Below are 19,132 nucleotides of genomic sequence, written 5' to 3'. Positions count from 1 at the left end.
TTGAACCACATGCAATTTCTTCTCAAGGATATCAGTGTTAGAGCAGAGTGAAGAACTTTGGAACCATTTGGACAGGGGAGGCTGCCATTGACATTACCAGAATCACATTCCTGCTTCACTGCTCGCTCCCTTTGTGGCCTCATGTCCTTGAATGACCTTCCTGCATTTCAAAAAACATGCATAAAAAACTCCCCATACTTTTAAGTAATTTTATTTTCACTGGTTCAGCTTGACTCTTAAACAATTACAGCCATATTAATTTCTAGTAAACAATGAATTTTACTGTCAGTTTAGTGCTGCTGATGTTAAATATATAGTACATATAATAGTTTATTACATCCAGAGATGATTTGATCTAGGTGAAAAATTCCAAATCTTCTGTGTCACTTTACAGTACTTTACCTGTATACAGTAGTTGTACTATGTTTTGTTGAACTATATTTTCCACTTTCTCGTTTCATACAGCATTGCGATCCTCAGTAAAAAACAAAACAAAAAACAATGTGTATGTCAAATTGAAAGACAATAAATGTAACTGAATAGTGGACATAAGCACAAATTGCACAATACTGTTGTCTCCATCAATCTTAAGATGCATACACAGTAGAAGCATGTCAATGTAATTCTGAGTCAAGCTGAGTAAACACTGTTAAAATGTGATCATAAAACTTTATTTACCAGTACAAAACAATACAACAATACTGGTAAAAAAATAAATTAAGTTGTGAATTCTCAAAACAATGTATAACATTAACATCTGCTGCTTGCATGGCATACATACCTAATACCCATAACAATAATTAAGACATTTTCTTTAATTCTAATTTGTAATATAAATCAATCTAAAAATTAAATAAGCAACAAAAGAATGAAGAATCAAAAATATCCTGCTGACACAGCAGCTGCAACAGATATACAAAGTTTTATAAAAAGCTTATTCCATCACAGCATGAGGAGTTCTGTGTCCTGACAATTGGGTTGTGACCTCTGCAGTCACACAGTCATGGAGTCACGCTGACATGTTGAAATTGTCCCAGATGATTAGGAGAACTTAGCTGCTTGTGGGGGAGGTCCCAGAAAGCCGCCAGCCTGTTTTGTCGCCGCTCTGGAGGGTGCAAGACCCAACATCTTCTGGATGTTCTGGAGACAAAAAATGCACCAATCAGATATTGAGATATGAAACCTCCTTACAATGTGGTCTGGTGAAAAGTACAGCCATAATTAGATTTTGCCTACCTAACCTAATCTGGCAGAGGTAAAAGATATGACCCATTCTTATGATGGTACTGTATGTGAAGTGCAGGCAATTGACACATCTTGGACCGAAAGTTCAATTAGTCAATATGAACACCAGAATAGTCTCTGCCTCTCGACTTTTTGTTTGTTCTTGTAATTTCTAACAAAGCAAATATACTGTATCTTAACCAAATACAGAAACAAATATATTAAATTGTATTGTTGTAATATGCAAACAAAAGCTACTGATAAACCTCTTGAACAGACATTTAAACAGAAATATATTGTCCTTAATCTTATCTATATTTAGCAAGAGCGATAAGAAACAAATGGTTCAGATATTGAGTAACCACAATTAAATTCAATGTTGCAGCTACCATGAGCTTTGGCAGTGCTCTACTTTGAACACTTGATGTGTGATGCATGGTCAGATAGTGTGTCAAGGCAGGTATACAACAGCAAAATTGTCAGTGTTAATTTGCTTAAAGGGCCCAAATGGATACTTAAGTCCATTTGGTTCCACACACTCTCAAAGATAAATTCAGACTCAGGATTTTACTCCGTAGGACCTAGCGCTGAAGCTGAAAATACAGTTCAAACACATATTGGATACAGGATTCCTAAAGTTTTTCAGTCATTGAATTTCAAAGAATATCCACTCTAAATTTACAGAATCTAACATTATGTCAATCTTTTTCAGGTTTAAAGTCTGACAACTGTGCAGATACCTGTCTGATGGACATGGTGCAAAGGATGTAGAGGAAGATGAAGGAGCAGTCAGTGTAATCCTCGCCCAGAAGGTTGCGATGAGACAGTCCCTGGATGTAGGACAGTGGTACGAATGGCAATTTTGCCACAACTCTCCCATCAAAACTGTACACAAAAAAGAAACGGCATGTGGTGAGAGCTCAATTACTGAAGCATTTCATATTCTGAAATACAAAGTGAATAAACCAGTGATTTAAACTTACATGGAGTTAAACATGCCCATCAGTGCTGTGAAGCAGAAGCCTATCGCAAACATTGACTTCATGCGGACCTGATGGGGGAGAAACACATTTATGAACAATTAAGTTTGATTGTTATTACAATAATTCAGCTATCGCTTAATAGCTCAATTAATAGTCTCTGTGCATTTGTCACTCTATCCAGTATGACTCAATATTCACTGTATCATCAAACTTCATAGATCAATCAATTGATTAACACAATGTACACAGTATACCTTCGAAATATTCATGGATGAGACTGTCTGCATTTGAAAGCTTGTCTCAAGGCATTTAACCTCAATGCATTACATTTCCTAGATTATGTGTAGGAAAGTTGTAATAACAATGACAGAAAAGCACGATAATGTAAACTGACATTTAAGTTTGGCTTTTAATGGCTCTACTTTGCACACCCTTAAGTTGCCCTTGTTGAATAAAACAAGTATGCATTGTTGGGGCTCCTCACCATAGACAGGTCTCTGTTGTTGTTCTTCAGTTTCTCTTCTTGTCTCTCTGTAATACATTGGGTATATATTCATTTATCTGTCAATGTGATAGGTTCATTTAGAATCCTTGGGATAGAATTATTTCTTACCAATCTTTTTCTTCTGTTGACGACCTGCAGATTCTGTGATGGTTTCCTTTTTCTTCTCAACTGGTGATATCAAAACATATGACAGTGAATTTTAACGCAAACAACTTATACAAACAAACTGTGGGGAAGGGAAAAAGTCACTCACGTTTTTTGCTTTGCTTTTCCACCTCAGCCTTTAGCCTCTTGTACTTTTCAGTCCGATACACTAAAACCCACGTAATACCTGAGAACACAACGTGTATGAATGAAAGCAATGCGCAGGTTAATAATGGATAATAAACCATTAGTAAACTATAATGTGTATCAGGGGAGTCTTGGGGACAATTACATTATTTGCAAAGCATTCTGATTGAATCAACTAGTGGCCAAGGCAGGCCAGGTTCATGGTAGATCATGGCTACCTTCTAAACCAGGGGTTTTCAACTGATTGTGAATCAGGGACCACTCCACTAACTAAGAATCAACCTGGGGACCACTGGGGAGTCGGGATATGGGCTAGATATTTATTTATTTTGGTACTCGTGGTGGTAAACTCATGTTAACTGATATACTGATTGTAGGAGCCCCAGCACACACATATGATATAATTCCTTCCCCTTCTTGAAATTCGAACTCCCTTTTTCAGTGGAATTTCTTCACCTTCAACTTCCAAGTACATTACGACATTGATGCGACAGTCATCATAGGTCACCAAGTCATACAGTTTCTCAATCTCAACGATAGTGGAACATTTATACAAATAAAAGACAGTCTTCACTTTGCTATGTTTCTAAAATGCATGATCAGGGACCACATGCAGTTCCTTCACGGACCACCAGTTGAAATATACTCTCGTTCCCATACAACAAACATACACATTATTTCACAAATCCGGGCAATCCGAGCACATTTACAACAGAATGAGTAGTAGAAGTATCAGCCGAGTGATTCCCCTTGTCGCTCAGATTAGCACAGTGGCTAATGGCTGGTAATCTTCATGTCGTCGTCACCTTTAAATTAGGGGAACATATTGCTGGAGTAATACTAGTAATAACGGATATGATGTGTTTAAAGGGCACAAACAGAGCTGATCGTTAAAATAATGTTCCGCATCTTGAACATTGCCAGACACAGTGGTGGAAAGTAACTAAGTACATTTACTTACACACTGTACTTGAGTACAATTTTGAGGTATTTGTACTTTCCAATTTCCAATACTTTTACTTCTACTCCAGTCTCCACCACTACATCTCGGATTCAAATATTGTATTTGTGTAACTAGTTACTTTGTAGATTTAAAATATTACAAAACACACAGTAACCACTTCAGCCCTCTATATAGTCTTGGGCTATTTGAAAATAGCCGATCTACAAGCTCACAACTGGTCGCATTTATACATTTTGAAAACATGAAATGGAAGAGTTCTGCTTCACGAGTACCTTTTGGTAGGCCTACTTTAAGACTGAATGACGACGGTCATGTATTCAGGGCTAAGACAGTAGTGTACATTTTGATGCCAATACCTTTATACTTTTACCCAAGTAAATTCTGAACACCAGCCTTCTAGTTCTAACAGAGTATTTCTGCATTGCAGTATTGATACTTTTACTGAAGTAACTATAAAATAGTAGGCCTACTGTTTCCACCAGTGCAGAAACACTGATCTTCAACGTTGCTCATGGAGGTTCACTCACCTTCAGCTAACAGCGCCGTGCAAACGGAGATAAACACTATGAGAATGGTGTCAGGGAACATGGTACTCATGGTTGCCACAATGCCGTTGGTCGAGGTTATTGTTGTAACGTATCAGATGGTAGAAATATCAACGAAAAATATATTCGAACAGACAAATCGATCTGGTTAGTATTAGCTTGAAGCTAACAGTAATGTAGTTTTTAGCAACTCAGCACAGCAAAGGAGCATAGAGCAGAGCTAGCGCTGGGGAAACGATGACATCACGTCCGGGTCACCGCTCAGCTGGTGTGAAAATGTTCAAGCTCAAAATGAAAACAGTAGGCTACAATTATTTGACAACATTAGTTACTATAGTTACTTTTTAGACTTTGATTATTACAAAATATACATTACCCACTTCAGCCCTACAGTTCAGCAATTTAAAATAACTGATATACAAGCTCATAATGTGTCGCGATGTGACACATTGTTGTGAGCTAGTAGACCTGCCTGCTATTTTAAAATATTTTAGACATTTGAAAACTTGTGAAATGGGACATTCTGCATAATGAGTACCTTTACTTTTATACTTTAAGTAGGTCTACATTTTGATACCGACACTTTTGAACTTTTACTCAGGTAAATTTTGAAATGTGAAAGTACTCACATTGAAAAATGTGATTACTTTTTCCACCACTGATACTCAACGAACCTGTGATTTTCTGTTAGGCATAATAATAATCATCATCACATCATCATCATCAGATGGGAGGAGCGAAGCGCGTGTACCAGATACACACGCGCCCCCGTGTGTCTTTTAGAGCGCATAGCGGCGCAGCGCTTGCATTACAGATGAAGCATGGCAGGCGACAGCGACACAAAGCCAGATGACCAAGCCGAAAATGAGCATGACAACCGGCAGCCGTTTCTCATCGGCGTTGCGGGAGGATCTGCCAGCGGCAAGGTTGCATTTTCTATATATTTTTCTTGTCCTTAAGTGGTTATTTATTTGTATTCGTACGTCAAACTAGATGTCTCCAAACGGCTGTATATTCAGATTGGTTTAGTGGAACAAAGAATTTTGGAATATTTGGTTATTCAATTTGACACGCAGCATATTTTGCCTTCACATCATCACATGCCTTCATTGTGTTAAAATCAACTGGATACAAAAGACCTGATCATTTGGATGAGGTGTAGTAATAGCCAGGCCAGGCCTAGCTTGCCAACATTTTTATTTTTTTGTTTTAAGATACAAATTTAGAAGATCAGTAGTGTGTGCATTATTTATTTATTTATTTATTTATTTTTAACCCACTCATTGTAGGCTCGGTCCATTTGAAGTTCAAGAGGTGCTACGCTAGGCTATTAAATGATCAACTGAGACAAAGCTAGATGTGTCATTAACCACTACCCAGTTCAATCAACAGACTGAATAAACATCAGCTGTGCAGCGCTGACAACTCAGTCCCCCCCCCCCAATAAAAAAACAAATAATTATAACATGCTTGAATATAGACAACATAACTTGTAAAGATATTTATACACCTGTCCAATTCAACTACCCCCCCCCCCCCCACACACACACACACACACACACACACACACACACAATGGTCAAACGTATAAAAACAATTATGGGATGTCGGCACCATAATGATTTTCTGATCATCACTGTGCGACACATCCTCTGCATCCTAGAGTCCTCATCATGAACTCATGTAGATGACACCGATGCAGCTATAACCTATTGTACCATATTGTATCATCATTGTACCATCATCATTGCTACAGCTTTGAGCGCACCCACACACATTGTCCAACTATGCTGATGCTGTTTTAACACAAAATATGCGACTCATCCTGTTAGACTCTAACAGGATGAGTTGCATTGCATATTTTGTTAAAAACAGCATCAGCATACAGTCTCTTTCACACCATAACTGTGTGTGTGTGTGTGTGTGTGTGTGTGTGTGTGTGTGTGTGTGTGTGTGTGTGTGTGTGTGTGTGTGTGTGTGTGTGTCTTTTAACACCACCATTTATGAGATTACAGACATATGGGCTGTTTAGTTTAGGTAACTTTCACCAAGACATGAGAGTCAGAGTAGTTTAAAGGAAACATGAGTTTTGGTCCACCACTGCCAGACAGCTGTGTAGGTTAGACTTCCTGTTTATGTCACTCTCACCGTTAAGTGTTTGTCACCCCCCGCCTCCCTGTGTAACTGTAGTAGAGCCACCTGTTCCCTCACCTCCATACTGTTTGGATGGGAAGTTAATTGTACAGCTTAACTTATCTTTGTGCTGTGTCTGTGTCTTTCTGTTTAACGTACTGTAGGAATTAGAGTTGTTGTGGTGACTTTTTGCATGTCTTGCGTTTGGATAAAAATGCAGTCACAACTAAAAATGCAGTTATTGGAAGATCAGAGTGCTGAATCAGCCATTACACAGAGGTTGGTTGGATGAGGATCCTCTTTTTCTTTCACAAAGAGCTATTGTTGGCAATGGACCAGTTATTAGACTACCATAGAGTACAGTACACCAGTCAGTAGGGTCTCCAAACCAATGGTTTTCTAACTTCTCTTACGTAACCAGTTCTTTAGCGAATATTGCTGACATTGGTGTTAATTGAGTCAGATCAAATAAAATCGACCGTGTTCATTTCAACTTAGAAATCCAGCTGTGGCCACTAGCTCCATTTGCGGACACAAAGCCTACTCCTCCATGGGCCTCAAGTTCACGGCTTAAGTACAGCCATAGTGATGACACTAAGACAGGGTTAAATCATCATGTGAGCTCATGAGTAACTGTTGTCATACAATGACACATGTTATGGTATGCCAAGGCTGACACATCTAGGCCTACTTTAATTTAGGGTATGCAACTATCGATTATTTCTTAGTTATTCTATTGATTACTTTTTTTGGATTAATTGAATAACATACAGTTTTCTTAGATTTTATAATCATGTCTGATTAACCACTTGAGCCCCAGCTTGTGAAAAAATAGATTGATTGTATTTATTAAAACCAATTAAGTCTCCTGAGAATAAAAATATGTCATATTGGTGTGTGGGTTGTGCTTTGGTCTAATAAAACTAATGCGTGACTGGCTGTGTGTGTAACTACCCTAAAGGGCTACAGGGAACAGTTGATATATCAGAATCAGTATTATCCTGACCTGATACACGATGAGTCACCTATTGCCATTGTTCCCAACCTGAGAGATCAGGAGGAAATGGAGAAAGCAATAGAGCAATGTAAGCTAGATTCTGATCAGGCATCGTCAGGCAAGGCCCTTCTCACTGTCCTGCAGTGATTTAGGAACTTACTCAGGCTGCAAATATTTATTTTTGTATCGATTATTCTATACATTTTTTGATTAATCAAATAGTTATGTATTTTCTAAAATATTTTTATCAACAAACTAATCACTTGAACATTAATTTGTACTTAAGATCACAACTTGTCACATCTCAACTCGTGAGCTTGTAGATCGTCTATTTGATACATTAGATTTTCTTTTGCCTATAATGACATGCACAAAATAGGGATTGATTATTTACAAAATATTATTGTTACATGATTGATTATCAATGATTGTGTAACCAATTAAATTGATTTGTTAACCGTTGCAACCCTAGAACTTACATTATGACATCATATTCAGCATAGCCTTGCTTTCATGTTATGTTTCTGATTTGCACCTGCAGTACTTCTAATCTTGATGTTTTCATGTTTTGTTTTTGTAAGCACATTTTTCGTGTGTGTGTAAACTTTTCTAGTTTACTCTGGTATAAATCTGGCCACTTGTATCCATTGCTAGTCATCAGTGTGCAGTAAGATCATGGAGCTGCTGGGGCAGAACAAGATCGACCACCACCAGCGCCAGGTAGCCATCTTGAGCCAGGACAGCTTCTACAGGGTCCTCTCCCCTGAACAGAGAGCCAAAGCAATCAAGGGGCTGTTCAACTTTGATCATCCAGGTATGCAATTAATCAGCCCGTTAGTTAGCCTTCTTTTCTTCAAGGCCTCTTATTTTCTAGTGACACTAATCAAGGACAAAACATGATTCTTCTTCTTTTATAAGACCTTGGTGTAGTCTACTGGAGGTTGTTGTGACTAGCAGCAGCCTGAGATGTGTCTGTTTGTTTTGGAGTCTACATCCCTAGTGCCTTGTGCAGTCAACATCCTGTGCACAGGATTGCCCTATGCCAGTTATTCTCAACCCTTTTAATTTCAAGGCCCCCAATTTGATATGCATTGGGTCACTAATGCAAAGAAGGGAAAAAAACAGAAGAAACTGTAAAATCGTGATAATTTAAGAGAGTATACGGTACAAATGGACCTGTGAGTCCATTAGTTCCTAACTATCAGTCGTTTAGCTGGGGACCCCTTGGAACCCCCTCAAGGACCCCTGTCTAGTGTCCCCATGTTTAGAACCAGTGCTCTACACTCTGATACCAACAGCCTCCAGTAAATGAGTCATTGCAGTACTTTTGACTGATTTGAGCTTTTTGTCCCCCCTCTAGATGCTTTTGATGATGACCTCATTGTTACCACTATGTGGAACATCATGGAGGGCAAAACAGTACAGATCCCTGTCTATGACTTTGTCACCCATTCCAGGTGAGTCACTCTCTGATCCGTTTGCAGACAGTGTCACTAACACTATTATTTCACTGTTGACATATTTCATTGTATTGTTTAAAAATAAATAGTCCTTTTTATATTGATTGTCTTCCATGTGGTAGGAAAAAGGAGTCTGTCACTGTGTACCCTGCAGACGTGGTTCTGTTCGAGGGGATCCTGATGTTCTATTGCCAGAAGGTCCGCGACTTATTTCAGATGAAGTTGTTTGTGGATACAGATGCGGACACGCGGCTCTCACGCAGAGGTGAGTAAAGTGTTGTGATTTTGTAGAATGTGTAACCCATTCTTAAGAGATACCGAATTATCATTGATCCACTGAGGTAATAACCCGATGCCTATATTTTTCAGTGCTTCGGGACATAAGCGAGCGAGGACGGGACTTGGAAAGTGTTCTTGCACAGTACATTACTTTTGTCAAGCCTGCCTTTGAGGAGTTCTGTCTGCCAGTGAGTACCTATTCAGCTACCACAGATCAATTAATGCTAATCATGGTCAACAGTTTTTATTTATGTTTTTATGTTCACTCTGTCTAGACAAAGAAATATGCTGATGTGATCATACCCAGAGGAGCTGATAACCTTGGTGAGTGTTTTATAAGTTTGCTAGTGAGCCTTTCCCAGATCAACCATGTTGTTCTAGAACAAAATGGCTGCAAAGTATTAAAGCAAATGAACACTGTCGTATCCTACACCTTCTGACCAAGATGCCAGAGCTAGACACAACAGCATGTTATCTTGTATCTCACAGCTGTGTTTACTGCCATTCTGTGAGGTGGTACTGTAACTGTACTGTCAAGGCTAAACTTACGGTCACACCAAACTACCTATGAGAGTGGATTCCCGATTCTGCCAATGCATTTCAATGAGAATGGAGCGTTTTTTGGCAGAAATCCTCTACTGGCAGGCAACCGCTCCATTTCCATTGAAATACATTGGCGGAATCGGGAATCCACTCTCATAGGTACGGTAGTTTGGTGTGACCGTACCCTAAGGAAGTAATTCAGGAAGCCTAAATTATGGTCGCAGCAATCCGTTTTGGGATTTATTGTCTCAACCAACAAAAACACTATCTGATTTTAATTTAACCAAATATATTCTGCAAATGTATTTGCATTTATTTGTTCCTTCGATGACTGAATGTATGCCCACATCTCTTTCAATACAGTTGCCATAAACCTTATAGTTCAGCACATCCAGGACATTCTTAATGGTGGTTTGACCAAACGGCTAAATGGTTGCCTTAATGGTTATGGACTCGCCCAGAAGCAGCAAACTACAGACTCCAGCAATCTACCTCATTAATGCTTAATTTATACTCCATCATTCAACCGTGTTGCACACTGAAAATGGCAGTTCCATAAGCTCACAATGCATTGCATCGCGATGCATTGTGAGTGAGCTTTTAGATCTGCTATTTTTTGTGTGCAACAGTGACACCATAGTATGACAATGTATATCTGAACTACAATGGCTCTTCAATGGAGAAAGGGACAGCTCATTGCCTACTGCATGTCTGCCAAATTATGGGTAACAAATATCAAGTTGGAAGACATTAACTTGCAAAAAAGAAAAGGTTCACTTTTATTATTATTTTCTTTTGCTTTTTTGAAGCATTATATGCAATTTTATTTTTTACTTTTAGTTCATACAGTGTAATTGAAAAGTGTTTAACTGTTTCAAAATTACACATTGGTAGATGTTTAGATTGTGTTGGATTGGACCTTGCTATGATGTAACTAATATTGGTCAGATATCTTCAGTGATTCCTCTGTTGATTAGAAATGTATATTCCAAAATACTCCTTACATTGCACAAACAGGTTTCAAAGTTATTCTTTTATCACACTAAGGCCCACAAACAAAGCGGATTCTTGCAGAAAACCAACACAGCTTAAAAAACTACGAAATTGAATAATAAAAATGATTGATTATTGATTATACAATTTGAAATGGTAAGATCTGGACTTCATTTGTGGATCTAAATCCTCAAATGGTAAAATCAACAGTTAACTTTAATAATTGTCAGGTTTTGCAATACATAGACTGAAAAAGCTGTTTGTGCTAGCCCGTTCACTGCAATGAGGAGACTACCGGTATTTATTTTGGTGGCAAGGTAACTACACAACCCAAACCTCTACCAAAGTGTAATTTTGCTATAAGTATTTTTTTGGGTCTGTGAGGTAAACATGCTACTGAAATGGAAGGGTGATTGAGGCATTGAGCAAGATTTCACATCATTGGATATATCCTTTACTTTAATGATTGCAATTATTTCACTGATAATGCCATGTGCTGTCTAATGCAAATCCTTACTTTATTTACATAAGACTCCATTCAGGTTCACTGCCTTTCCTGATGAGTACAGTACATTTGATCAACACAACCTTGAGTTTTCATATTATAAAAATTGCGTATGTAGTCAAGTCTACTGTACATCTTTAAAATTATGTATTTGTTTTGGTGGTTTCTTGTACAGTATTATTGCTAAGGGCAGTATTGGTGTAAATCCCTGACAATTTGAATTAGCAGAGAACAAATCAAACAACCGTTGTTCACCTCAAGTAATTTGCTGTATGTTGCCACCAAAGAAAGATATTAAATCGTTACCTGCATTTGAGGCCATTCCGTGTAGCACCCGATTGTTTTGCATTCCTACTATGACATACTGTATATTCTTGTGCTATTCCAAGTAAAACCTCCATCCTCAAGACATAACATGATACTGGTATTTTGAAATGCTATCTGGTTAGTTGATATTGTCACCAGTTCGCAACAATTAGATGCAACGTATTAAGGTTCTACTTAAAGTATGCATTGAATGTCATAGCCATGCCATGTTACAGAATGCGTCCCACTGTAAAGTGTCTATTTTACAGTATAATCAATGTGAACATGTTCCATGTACGCTGTTTGCTTTCAGCCTACATGCTCTTGTGACAAAGTTCTCAGGTAATAAATACATTTGTTTCATTGAATTGATATTTCTGTGACTTGTATACTTTTTTTTCTTTTACTGCCAGCAGCCAATTTATTATCCATTGACTATATAAAGAAATTTGTCATACAGGTGTATAGCCTATACACAGGATAAATTAGTATACTGGAGAAGAAAATATTACATTAATTCATACAATTGTTTAACCAGTTATGTTCATAAATAGATCAAATGGATCTACAATTCACAACGTATCGTGTTGTGAGCTTGTTGATGGGCAATTTGTTTTTAAAGCCATTTCACAGTTGGTGGGGTTGCATTCAGAGGCTATGGGTATTTGTGGGTCCTTGCCATGGAAAAGTTTGAGAAGAATTGCTACTGAAAGATTGTTTTAAAGATTGGCAAGGGAATCATTTTGTTCCAGTTATAACATTAAACCTATGAGCAAAGTGTTTGTAATATGGGCAACACATTTGTCAATTATTCATAATTCACACAAGTTGAAATACTTGTCTTGCAAGACGACTTGAGACTTAAGAGAAGAAAAATAAGGACACAGGTTAAATTTGGAGTACTTTTATATCAGGTTTTCATTTAAACATGGCTTTTTAGTAAACATCCTCCACCACAGAAAGCTGCTCAAATATTTACACACGGTACTTAAAACATTTGCCACAAATGTTTAGTGTGTTTATTATTAAGCAACGTGTCAGTCCACATCGGTCTCCAGAATTCAGAGCAACAATATGGACCACAGCAACACCGCCTGGTGTGAGATGCTGCTTTCACTCCTACAGCAGCCTGCTATGTGGCTCCTCACTTCAGCCATTTCTAGATGTGTGGCAAACGCAGTATACTGCTGCATCCCCAGAAATGTTCATCAAGTTGTTAGTTATTTTTGTGAGTGACACTGCTGTGCGACAGAGTAGAAATGAGGCACCCTATCCTCTCATACATCAGGTTCCTCCTGTACCTGTACTGTGGCGTTGCCACCAAAAAGGCATCGATACAATTCAGTTCTTGCTTCATCATTCATTGAGCTGTGGTCAATGGGGGCCATGAAATTCACCAGCTTACTGTGGATGTGGAACCTGACTTTGCGACCCTTGCTAGCCTTAGTGTCCACCTTCTTCTTGATCTTACTGCGCAGTTTCTGGATGGCCAACCACTGTCTGCCCATAGCCACCTGGTCGTTGGGGTCCGCTGCACTTGTCTTGCGTTCGATGAGCTCTCTGAGCAGCTGGTGGTAAAAATCGTCATCGTCAAAGATGTCCTCGTCAAGGTCTTTGAGGTGTGAGTTGGCCTTCATCAGTTGCTGTGCCTCCTCGCCCTCTGTGATGGCCTCAACGGCTGGGTCAGTGGTTTCCTGTTTCCCCAGAACTCTGAACTCTGTCCGCCTCGTCTGGGTGCGTCGCAACAGTCTCTCTTTGTCCATGAGCACTTGCTCGACCTGGGTCAAAATATTCCTCTCAAACGCCCCAAAACCTTTATTGCTCTTGCCCATGGTCAGTTTGGTTTTATCATGCCACTTCTGCAGTGTGGCGTTGCGGTAGGGCTGGAATGAGGCAAAGCGCTTGGCCATGAAGTCTGGGTACTCTGCCATCTCCAGTTTACGCTTGGGAGGCCCAGCCTTTCCTACGGTCTCCATCTCTTCTTCACTCAACACCTCATCCTCATGTTGGGGTTCCGATCTCCAGGTCTGTCCCAGGGAAATGGATCTTGTGTCTGGGTTCTGGTATAGCAGCTGATCCTGAAGCTCCAATAAGGACCTTTGGAGGCCCTTCAAGGCTTTGTGACTGTTCTTTAACGCAGCCGCAAACTCAGCACCACCCCTGCTCTTGAACTCGGGGAGAGTCTGGGGCTGGGGTAGCTGATTGGCCGTTAAAAGAGCTTTCTGGATCTTGATTCGCCCCTCAAGGAGACGGTCCCACAGAGCCAGTTGGTCCTTCACAGCCTTCCCTTTCTCCACCTCCTCGTCCACCTTCTCTTTAGAGAATGTCCTCACTGTCACTTCGTCCCCACCACTATCATCGTCCTCCTCGTCCTCTGATCCGTCGCTGCCATCACTTTCCTCACCACTGCCACTCTCACCTTCTTCACCACTTTCACTCTCACCTAGATCGTCCATTCCCTCTGTCAACTTGTGGAGATCCACCCCTTGGGGAAAGGTGATGTCAGTGCTCCTCATTTTGGACACCAAGGTCTTCATCTCGGCTCTGCCGTTGCATGGCACAGCCTGTGTTTCCTCCAACCCTCCGCCTTCCTCATCGCTTTCACCATCAGGATCATCTTCCTACAATTTACAATTTAGTCATTTAGCAGATGCTCTTAATCCAGCGATTTACAATAAGCAAGGCAATACATCAATACATCAACACATCAAATGCATAGAAATATAAATCTAGACAAAAATAACGTAGGTAGACAGAGCACCTAATCAATAAAAAAAAGCTATATATGCAGTATTGCCTAGTACTGTGTTCTATCCGTCTGTCATTCAATGTTATATGAGTACCAGTGAACTGTACCGTCATGAAACTGTACTTTTTCCTATGCAAACTTCTAATAGTCTTCAATCAATCAGTCTTCAATCAATCAATCAATCAATCAAACCGGTATATATAAAAACCTAAATCACCTCATCCTCAACATCAGGATCTTCCTCCTCAACGCCACCACTGCCATCATCATCTTCCTCCTCTTCTTCTATTTCATCATCTTCTTCAGTATCATCATCATCATCTTCCTCCTCTCCAGACCCCTCGGCATCCATCAGCAGCTGCTTACGGGAGACGGCCTTCCCTCGGTAGCGGGTGTCCGTGTCGGGGAGCATGCTCTGCTTCCGCAGAGCGCTGAAGCCCACCTCATCTTCCTCGCGATCGTCGTCGAACTTCTCGACGAGTTTGGCCTTCGTCTCCTCATCCTGGTCGTCCTCCGGGTCTGTGAACTTGGGCAACGGATTCAATAAATCCTCAAGCTGTTGTGAAACAGAACCACCGGCCATGTTTCTTTACTGCTTCTTCTTCTGTGATGACAACACGTGTGGCCACAGCGCAGCAGCAGCAAGCGCGACGGGAAATGACACAATCACCGTGCGACGCGCACCAACAATAGCAGATCTACAAGCTCACAACGCGTCGCGTGCGTGAGGCGTGATTATAGATCCAACTGGGAAAGATGGATAACCACGCCCCGGACTCATTTTTAAAGCTTGTGATTGGCTGAACCGGACGTAGGGAGCGCTCCGTTGTAGTCACTTGGACCGCGCGAGGTGCACGGTACCCAATTATCATGGCGTTTATCGTGCGCTTGCCCAGGCCTTACGGCCTGGGCATAAATATAACGATTGCATTCACCACGGCTTCGTAACTCGCGCGGCGCTCCGCCGGCCGCGCGGCCCTGGCCCGCTCTTCGCGGCCACTCGCGCCTGCGGCGCTCGGGGGCGAAGAGCAGGACCAAGGTCCGCTGGCCTTCGCGCCGCTTGCAGTGTCGTGGACAATAACTGTGAAAACGAGCGCTCTATGCCGTTTCCATCCATCTTTCCCAGTTGGATCCATAATCACGCGTCCGTGAGCTTTGTAGGTCTGCTATTGTTGGTGCGCGGCGCCGTTGTACGGCGAAGTAGATTAGGTGCGGAGGAAAATGCGCATGCGCACGCCGCACGGGTGCATTGCAACGACGAGCAGGTCGGCCAGGAGGACTCGGAGGGAGAGCGTTGGTTTATTTTGTTAGAGAGATAAACGTTTCCACCTCTGAACGATTTGTTCTGGCTTAAACATGTCAACCAGTGACTTCTATCTGAGGTATTATGTCGGACACAAAGGAAAGTTCGGACACGAGTTCTTGGAGTTTGAGTTCAGACCTGACGGTGAGTTATTATAGGCGGTAGTTTTCACTGTTTTAGCCTCCATGCTAACGCGTTAGCAGCGAGTGGTTAACACAGGCCACAATGATTCACACACCTACTGTTCTGTTGTTATTGTTTAGAATGTTGCGTGAATCTGTCTGATAATAATTATATGTCAAATAGAAACCACAACATAGTCGTTCATATGGGAGGAAAGTAATGATCACGTTATGTTAACTGTACATGGCATGTGGATTGTAGTTTGTAAACATTTGGTTGCTCTAGTAGCTAGCTAGAGTTCAGCTACACAGTTAAGTTCTGTGTTCATTTATTGTTTCAAATATTTTTTCATTCTAAAGCTTAGATTAAGGTGCACAGTTTTCAAATCATATACTTATACAGTTTCTCTATTTACTAAAACAGACAGACATGCACGTAAAATAAACAGACACAAACAATGAAAAAACACAATGTAAAATGCACATATGGAGTGAATTCTAACAACCAAGGCTACTTTTACCTAACCAAATGTATTTGCTGTGTAGATTTGCTTTTACCTAACTAATGTATTCAAGCCCAAATAAAAACAAAGACCCCCACTTCCCAAGGAGTGCTGCACCCCATTACACACGATGCGGTTCATCCACAGGATTTAGCTTGCTTTAACCTTTCAGAAAGGAGGGTAAAGATGTCCAAGTTCGCTGTTAATGTAAATGTGAGAGTATACAAATGGATCAAACAACAACTTTGGTCCATATGTACCACCGGTACTATCTCAAAGCAATATTTGCATACTCATACCAGTAGTTAAGTCTTTAGTTTACAGTACACTGTTGTGTGCTTTATTTGTGTCTTATTTTTCAGGCAAACTGAGGTATGCAAACAACAGCAACTACAAGAATGACGTGATGATCAGAAAAGAGGTAAAGTTATTTCAGTGACGTTATTTGCTCTTTTGATTAATTTAGACAACCTCAAAGGTAACCCTCCTTAATGTTGGATGGAATTGATCTCTTGAACAAAAAATGTACAAACAGTCACATTCGTAAGGTGATACAAAAAAGAAAAACTGTTGTCCCTAGAGGGAAGTTCTTTTGGAGATCTAATATTCTGGACATTGACTGGAAAAAAGCGTGGCTCCTTCCCCATAAGTACTGTATATCCAACAAAGCCAAGGAAGTGCATTTTAAATTACTACACCACATTTATCCAACAAATAGCTCAATTTCTACATATGCTGACATTGACCCCTCTTGTTCATTTTGTAATCAAGCTCCAGAAACGACTTCCCATTTATTTTTCCTGTGCAATTTTACTCGTAAGTTTTGGTCAGATCTAGAAGCCCACTTTTTCAATTCGGTCAATCTAAATTATTCCTTTAACCTCAAGGACATCATTTGCTACTACAGCAACCCAGACAATGACGAATTTGAGTTTATTTTTAATTTCATTACTCTTTATGCCAAATTCTTTATTCACAAGCAAAAATTCGCCAAATCCCCACCTATTTTCACCCACTTCAAATTGGAATTCTATCTTTTAATTAAATCATTAGATCTAGTAATTAACAAAAAAAATGTAAAACTCTTATCTCTGTATCATTTCCATTTTCCCGATCTCTCTGATTAATGTTATGATATAATATGGTTGTACTGTTGGTTTTTTGTCTTTTTCCGTTCCTGTATGTAATGTTTTTATGTCTATTACCTGTACTGTTTGAATACCTGAACTTCTTTGTAAATTGTATATTCAATAAAAAAAAAAAAAAAACAACCTCAAAGGTAAGCCAGTTAGAAATGGAGGCAGGCCTTGTGTACATATTGTATAGTACATATCATATTTTGTATTGTAAATATGTTTAAGATTTATTGTTTGTGTATATAATAGGGAAGATACTAGGAGGACAGGGATTAAAGTTAATTTCGGTTTTTAATGTAAAGGTTTTTCTGGACAAATATTTATGGGATGCTGTTATGTGTTACAGTCTGTCTTGTGTTTTGACATCAGGGATCATCCGGAAACGAGTGTTATCACTTTGACACGTTATCCCTTGGATTGTTGTGTATTTATTCATAAAATTAAAACATTACTCATTTCAGTTCAGAGTTCTTCTGACTCTGACTCCACGTTCAATATGGAGGGCATCTCTACGTTTGAACCATGCCTGTATTTATGATGCTGCACAGATCACATGTTCAGTCCTCGTTCTAATCTGTGTGAATATTGTCCACCCATGCAGGCCTATGTACACAAGAGTGTGATGGAGGAGCTGAAGAGGATCATTGATGACAGTGAAATCACCAAGGAGGATGATGCACTCTGGCCATCACCTGACAGAGTTGGCAGACAGGTGTGTCTCGTTATAACAAGGATGCACCTTTCTTTTGCCTGAAATTGATCATCACACCCCCTAAACTGATCATCATACGTCTTTTCACTTATTTTATTAATTTGGCTTTTTCAACCTAAAAACTATATATTATTTTCCACTTCTCTAAAGTACAAATCCCTTACATTGATTTCAAAATCATGAACCTCTGTACATTAGTTTTACAACAATTTACAACTTAATTGTTTGGTTCAGCGTGGCTTTAAGTAGTTTTGCTAGGATGAGTTGCTTAGACTTCTGACATGCCTTGTGGAGTTAATGCTTGATGTCACTCATATTTTACAGGAGCTGGAGATTGTCATAGGAGATGAACACATTTCATTCACAACCTCAAAGATCGGCTCTCTGATTGACGTCAACCAGTCGAAGTAAGTAAACCTCGTAAGGTGCTAGGATAAACTTTTGACGCAACTAAATGGAAATGGCTGTAACTATAACTGTTTCTGATTCAGGGATCCTGAAGGTCTCCGTGTGTTCTACTATCTGGTTCAAGATCTGAAATGTCTCGTCTTCAGTCTCATCGGTCTTCACTTCAAAATCAAGCCTATCTAAAATGTGGATTTTACTGTATCTTAATTGCTTTGTTTCTCATTTTAATTACATTTGTATATTTTCTTTTGATGGTGAGTTTCTTTTTTTATCTTAAATAAAAGATTGGGAATATTGTTATGTTGTCGCCTTGACTTGGCCTTCATTGGTTAATCACTGTATTCCTCACCTTTTGTAAAAGGAATTTTGAATTGCCAGTACAGTGCAAGTGCTTCTTCTGTTGTTTCCCAGCAAAGTTGGTAAAATGCTGTTTTCACTATATGAACATTTGTATTAAAAATGACCAAAACC

General features: G+C 39.7%; 4 protein-coding genes across 4 annotated transcripts; 2 read left to right on the top strand and 2 right to left on the bottom strand.

The window, feature by feature from the left end:
- Window positions 1-195: 195 nt before the first annotated feature.
- On the bottom strand, window positions 196-4,714 carry tmco1 (transmembrane and coiled-coil domains 1). The gene is made up of 7 exons (XM_080733403.1): window positions 4,495-4,714; window positions 2,966-3,043; window positions 2,821-2,880; window positions 2,692-2,738; window positions 2,208-2,275; window positions 1,965-2,109; window positions 196-1,140 (listed from the first exon to the last, which is right to left on the bottom strand). The coding sequence occupies exons 1-7, from the start codon at window positions 4,562-4,564 to the stop codon at window positions 1,042-1,044; spliced, it is 567 nt and encodes a 188-aa protein (XP_080589529.1). The 5' UTR covers window positions 4,565-4,714; the 3' UTR covers window positions 196-1,041.
- A 613-nt stretch (window positions 4,715-5,327) lies between these two features.
- Window positions 5,328-10,424, top strand: LOC308287288 (uridine-cytidine kinase 2-A-like; the record flags this gene model as incomplete). The annotated part of the gene is made up of 7 exons (XM_080728408.1): window positions 5,328-5,438; window positions 8,297-8,456; window positions 9,003-9,099; window positions 9,225-9,367; window positions 9,472-9,569; window positions 9,657-9,705; window positions 10,288-10,424. Exons 1-7 carry the CDS (start codon window positions 5,334-5,336, stop codon window positions 10,422-10,424), a joined length of 789 nt encoding a protein of 262 aa, XP_080584534.1. The 5' UTR covers window positions 5,328-5,333.
- A 2,241-nt stretch (window positions 10,425-12,665) lies between these two features.
- Window positions 12,666-15,060, bottom strand: aatf (apoptosis antagonizing transcription factor; the record flags this gene model as incomplete). Its single annotated transcript, XM_080728395.1, has 2 exons — window positions 12,666-14,349; window positions 14,695-15,060. 2 exons carry the CDS (start codon window positions 15,058-15,060, stop codon window positions 13,006-13,008), a joined length of 1,710 nt encoding a protein of 569 aa, XP_080584521.1. The 3' UTR covers window positions 12,666-13,005.
- Window positions 15,061-15,738: 678 nt separating this feature from the next.
- magoh (mago homolog, exon junction complex subunit) lies at window positions 15,739-19,127 on the top strand. The gene is made up of 5 exons (XM_080724189.1): window positions 15,739-15,924; window positions 16,768-16,826; window positions 18,143-18,253; window positions 18,578-18,660; window positions 18,745-19,127. Exons 1-5 carry the CDS (start codon window positions 15,834-15,836, stop codon window positions 18,842-18,844), a joined length of 444 nt encoding a protein of 147 aa, XP_080580315.1. The 5' UTR covers window positions 15,739-15,833; the 3' UTR covers window positions 18,845-19,127.
- Window positions 19,128-19,132: the final 5 nt, after the last annotated feature.

Source organism: Nannobrachium achirus, assembly GCF_963921795.1.
Source record: "Nannobrachium achirus genome assembly, chromosome: 1".
Lineage (NCBI taxonomy): Eukaryota > Metazoa > Chordata > Actinopteri > Myctophiformes > Myctophidae > Nannobrachium > Nannobrachium achirus.
The sequence above is the reverse complement of the archived record's forward strand: the minus strand, read 5'-3'. Positions and strand labels throughout refer to the sequence as shown.

What these genes read in the sequence shown, in the direction of transcription:
- tmco1 (XM_080733403.1), bottom strand. Translation starts at nt 4,564, where the DNA reads ATGAGTACCATGTTCCCTGACACCATTCTCATAGTGTTTATCTCCGTT. An exon ending in GGAAAAGCAAAGCAAAAAAC is followed by an intron (nt 2,881 to 2,965) that starts GTGAGTGACTTT and finishes TGATATCACCAG; the next exon opens with TTGAGAAGAAAAAGGAAACC. An exon ending in GCACCATGTCCATCAGACAG is followed by an intron (nt 1,141 to 1,964) that starts GTATCTGCACAG and finishes TTTTGTCTCCAG; the next exon opens with AACATCCAGAAGATGTTGGG.
- magoh (XM_080724189.1), top strand. Translation starts at nt 15,834, where the DNA reads ATGTCAACCAGTGACTTCTATCTGAGGTATTATGTCGGACACAAAGGA. An exon ending in GTTTGAGTTCAGACCTGACG is followed by an intron (nt 15,925 to 16,767) that starts GTGAGTTATTAT and finishes CTTATTTTTCAG; the next exon opens with GCAAACTGAGGTATGCAAAC. An exon ending in ACGTGATGATCAGAAAAGAG is followed by an intron (nt 16,827 to 18,142) that starts GTAAAGTTATTT and finishes CCACCCATGCAG; the next exon opens with GCCTATGTACACAAGAGTGT.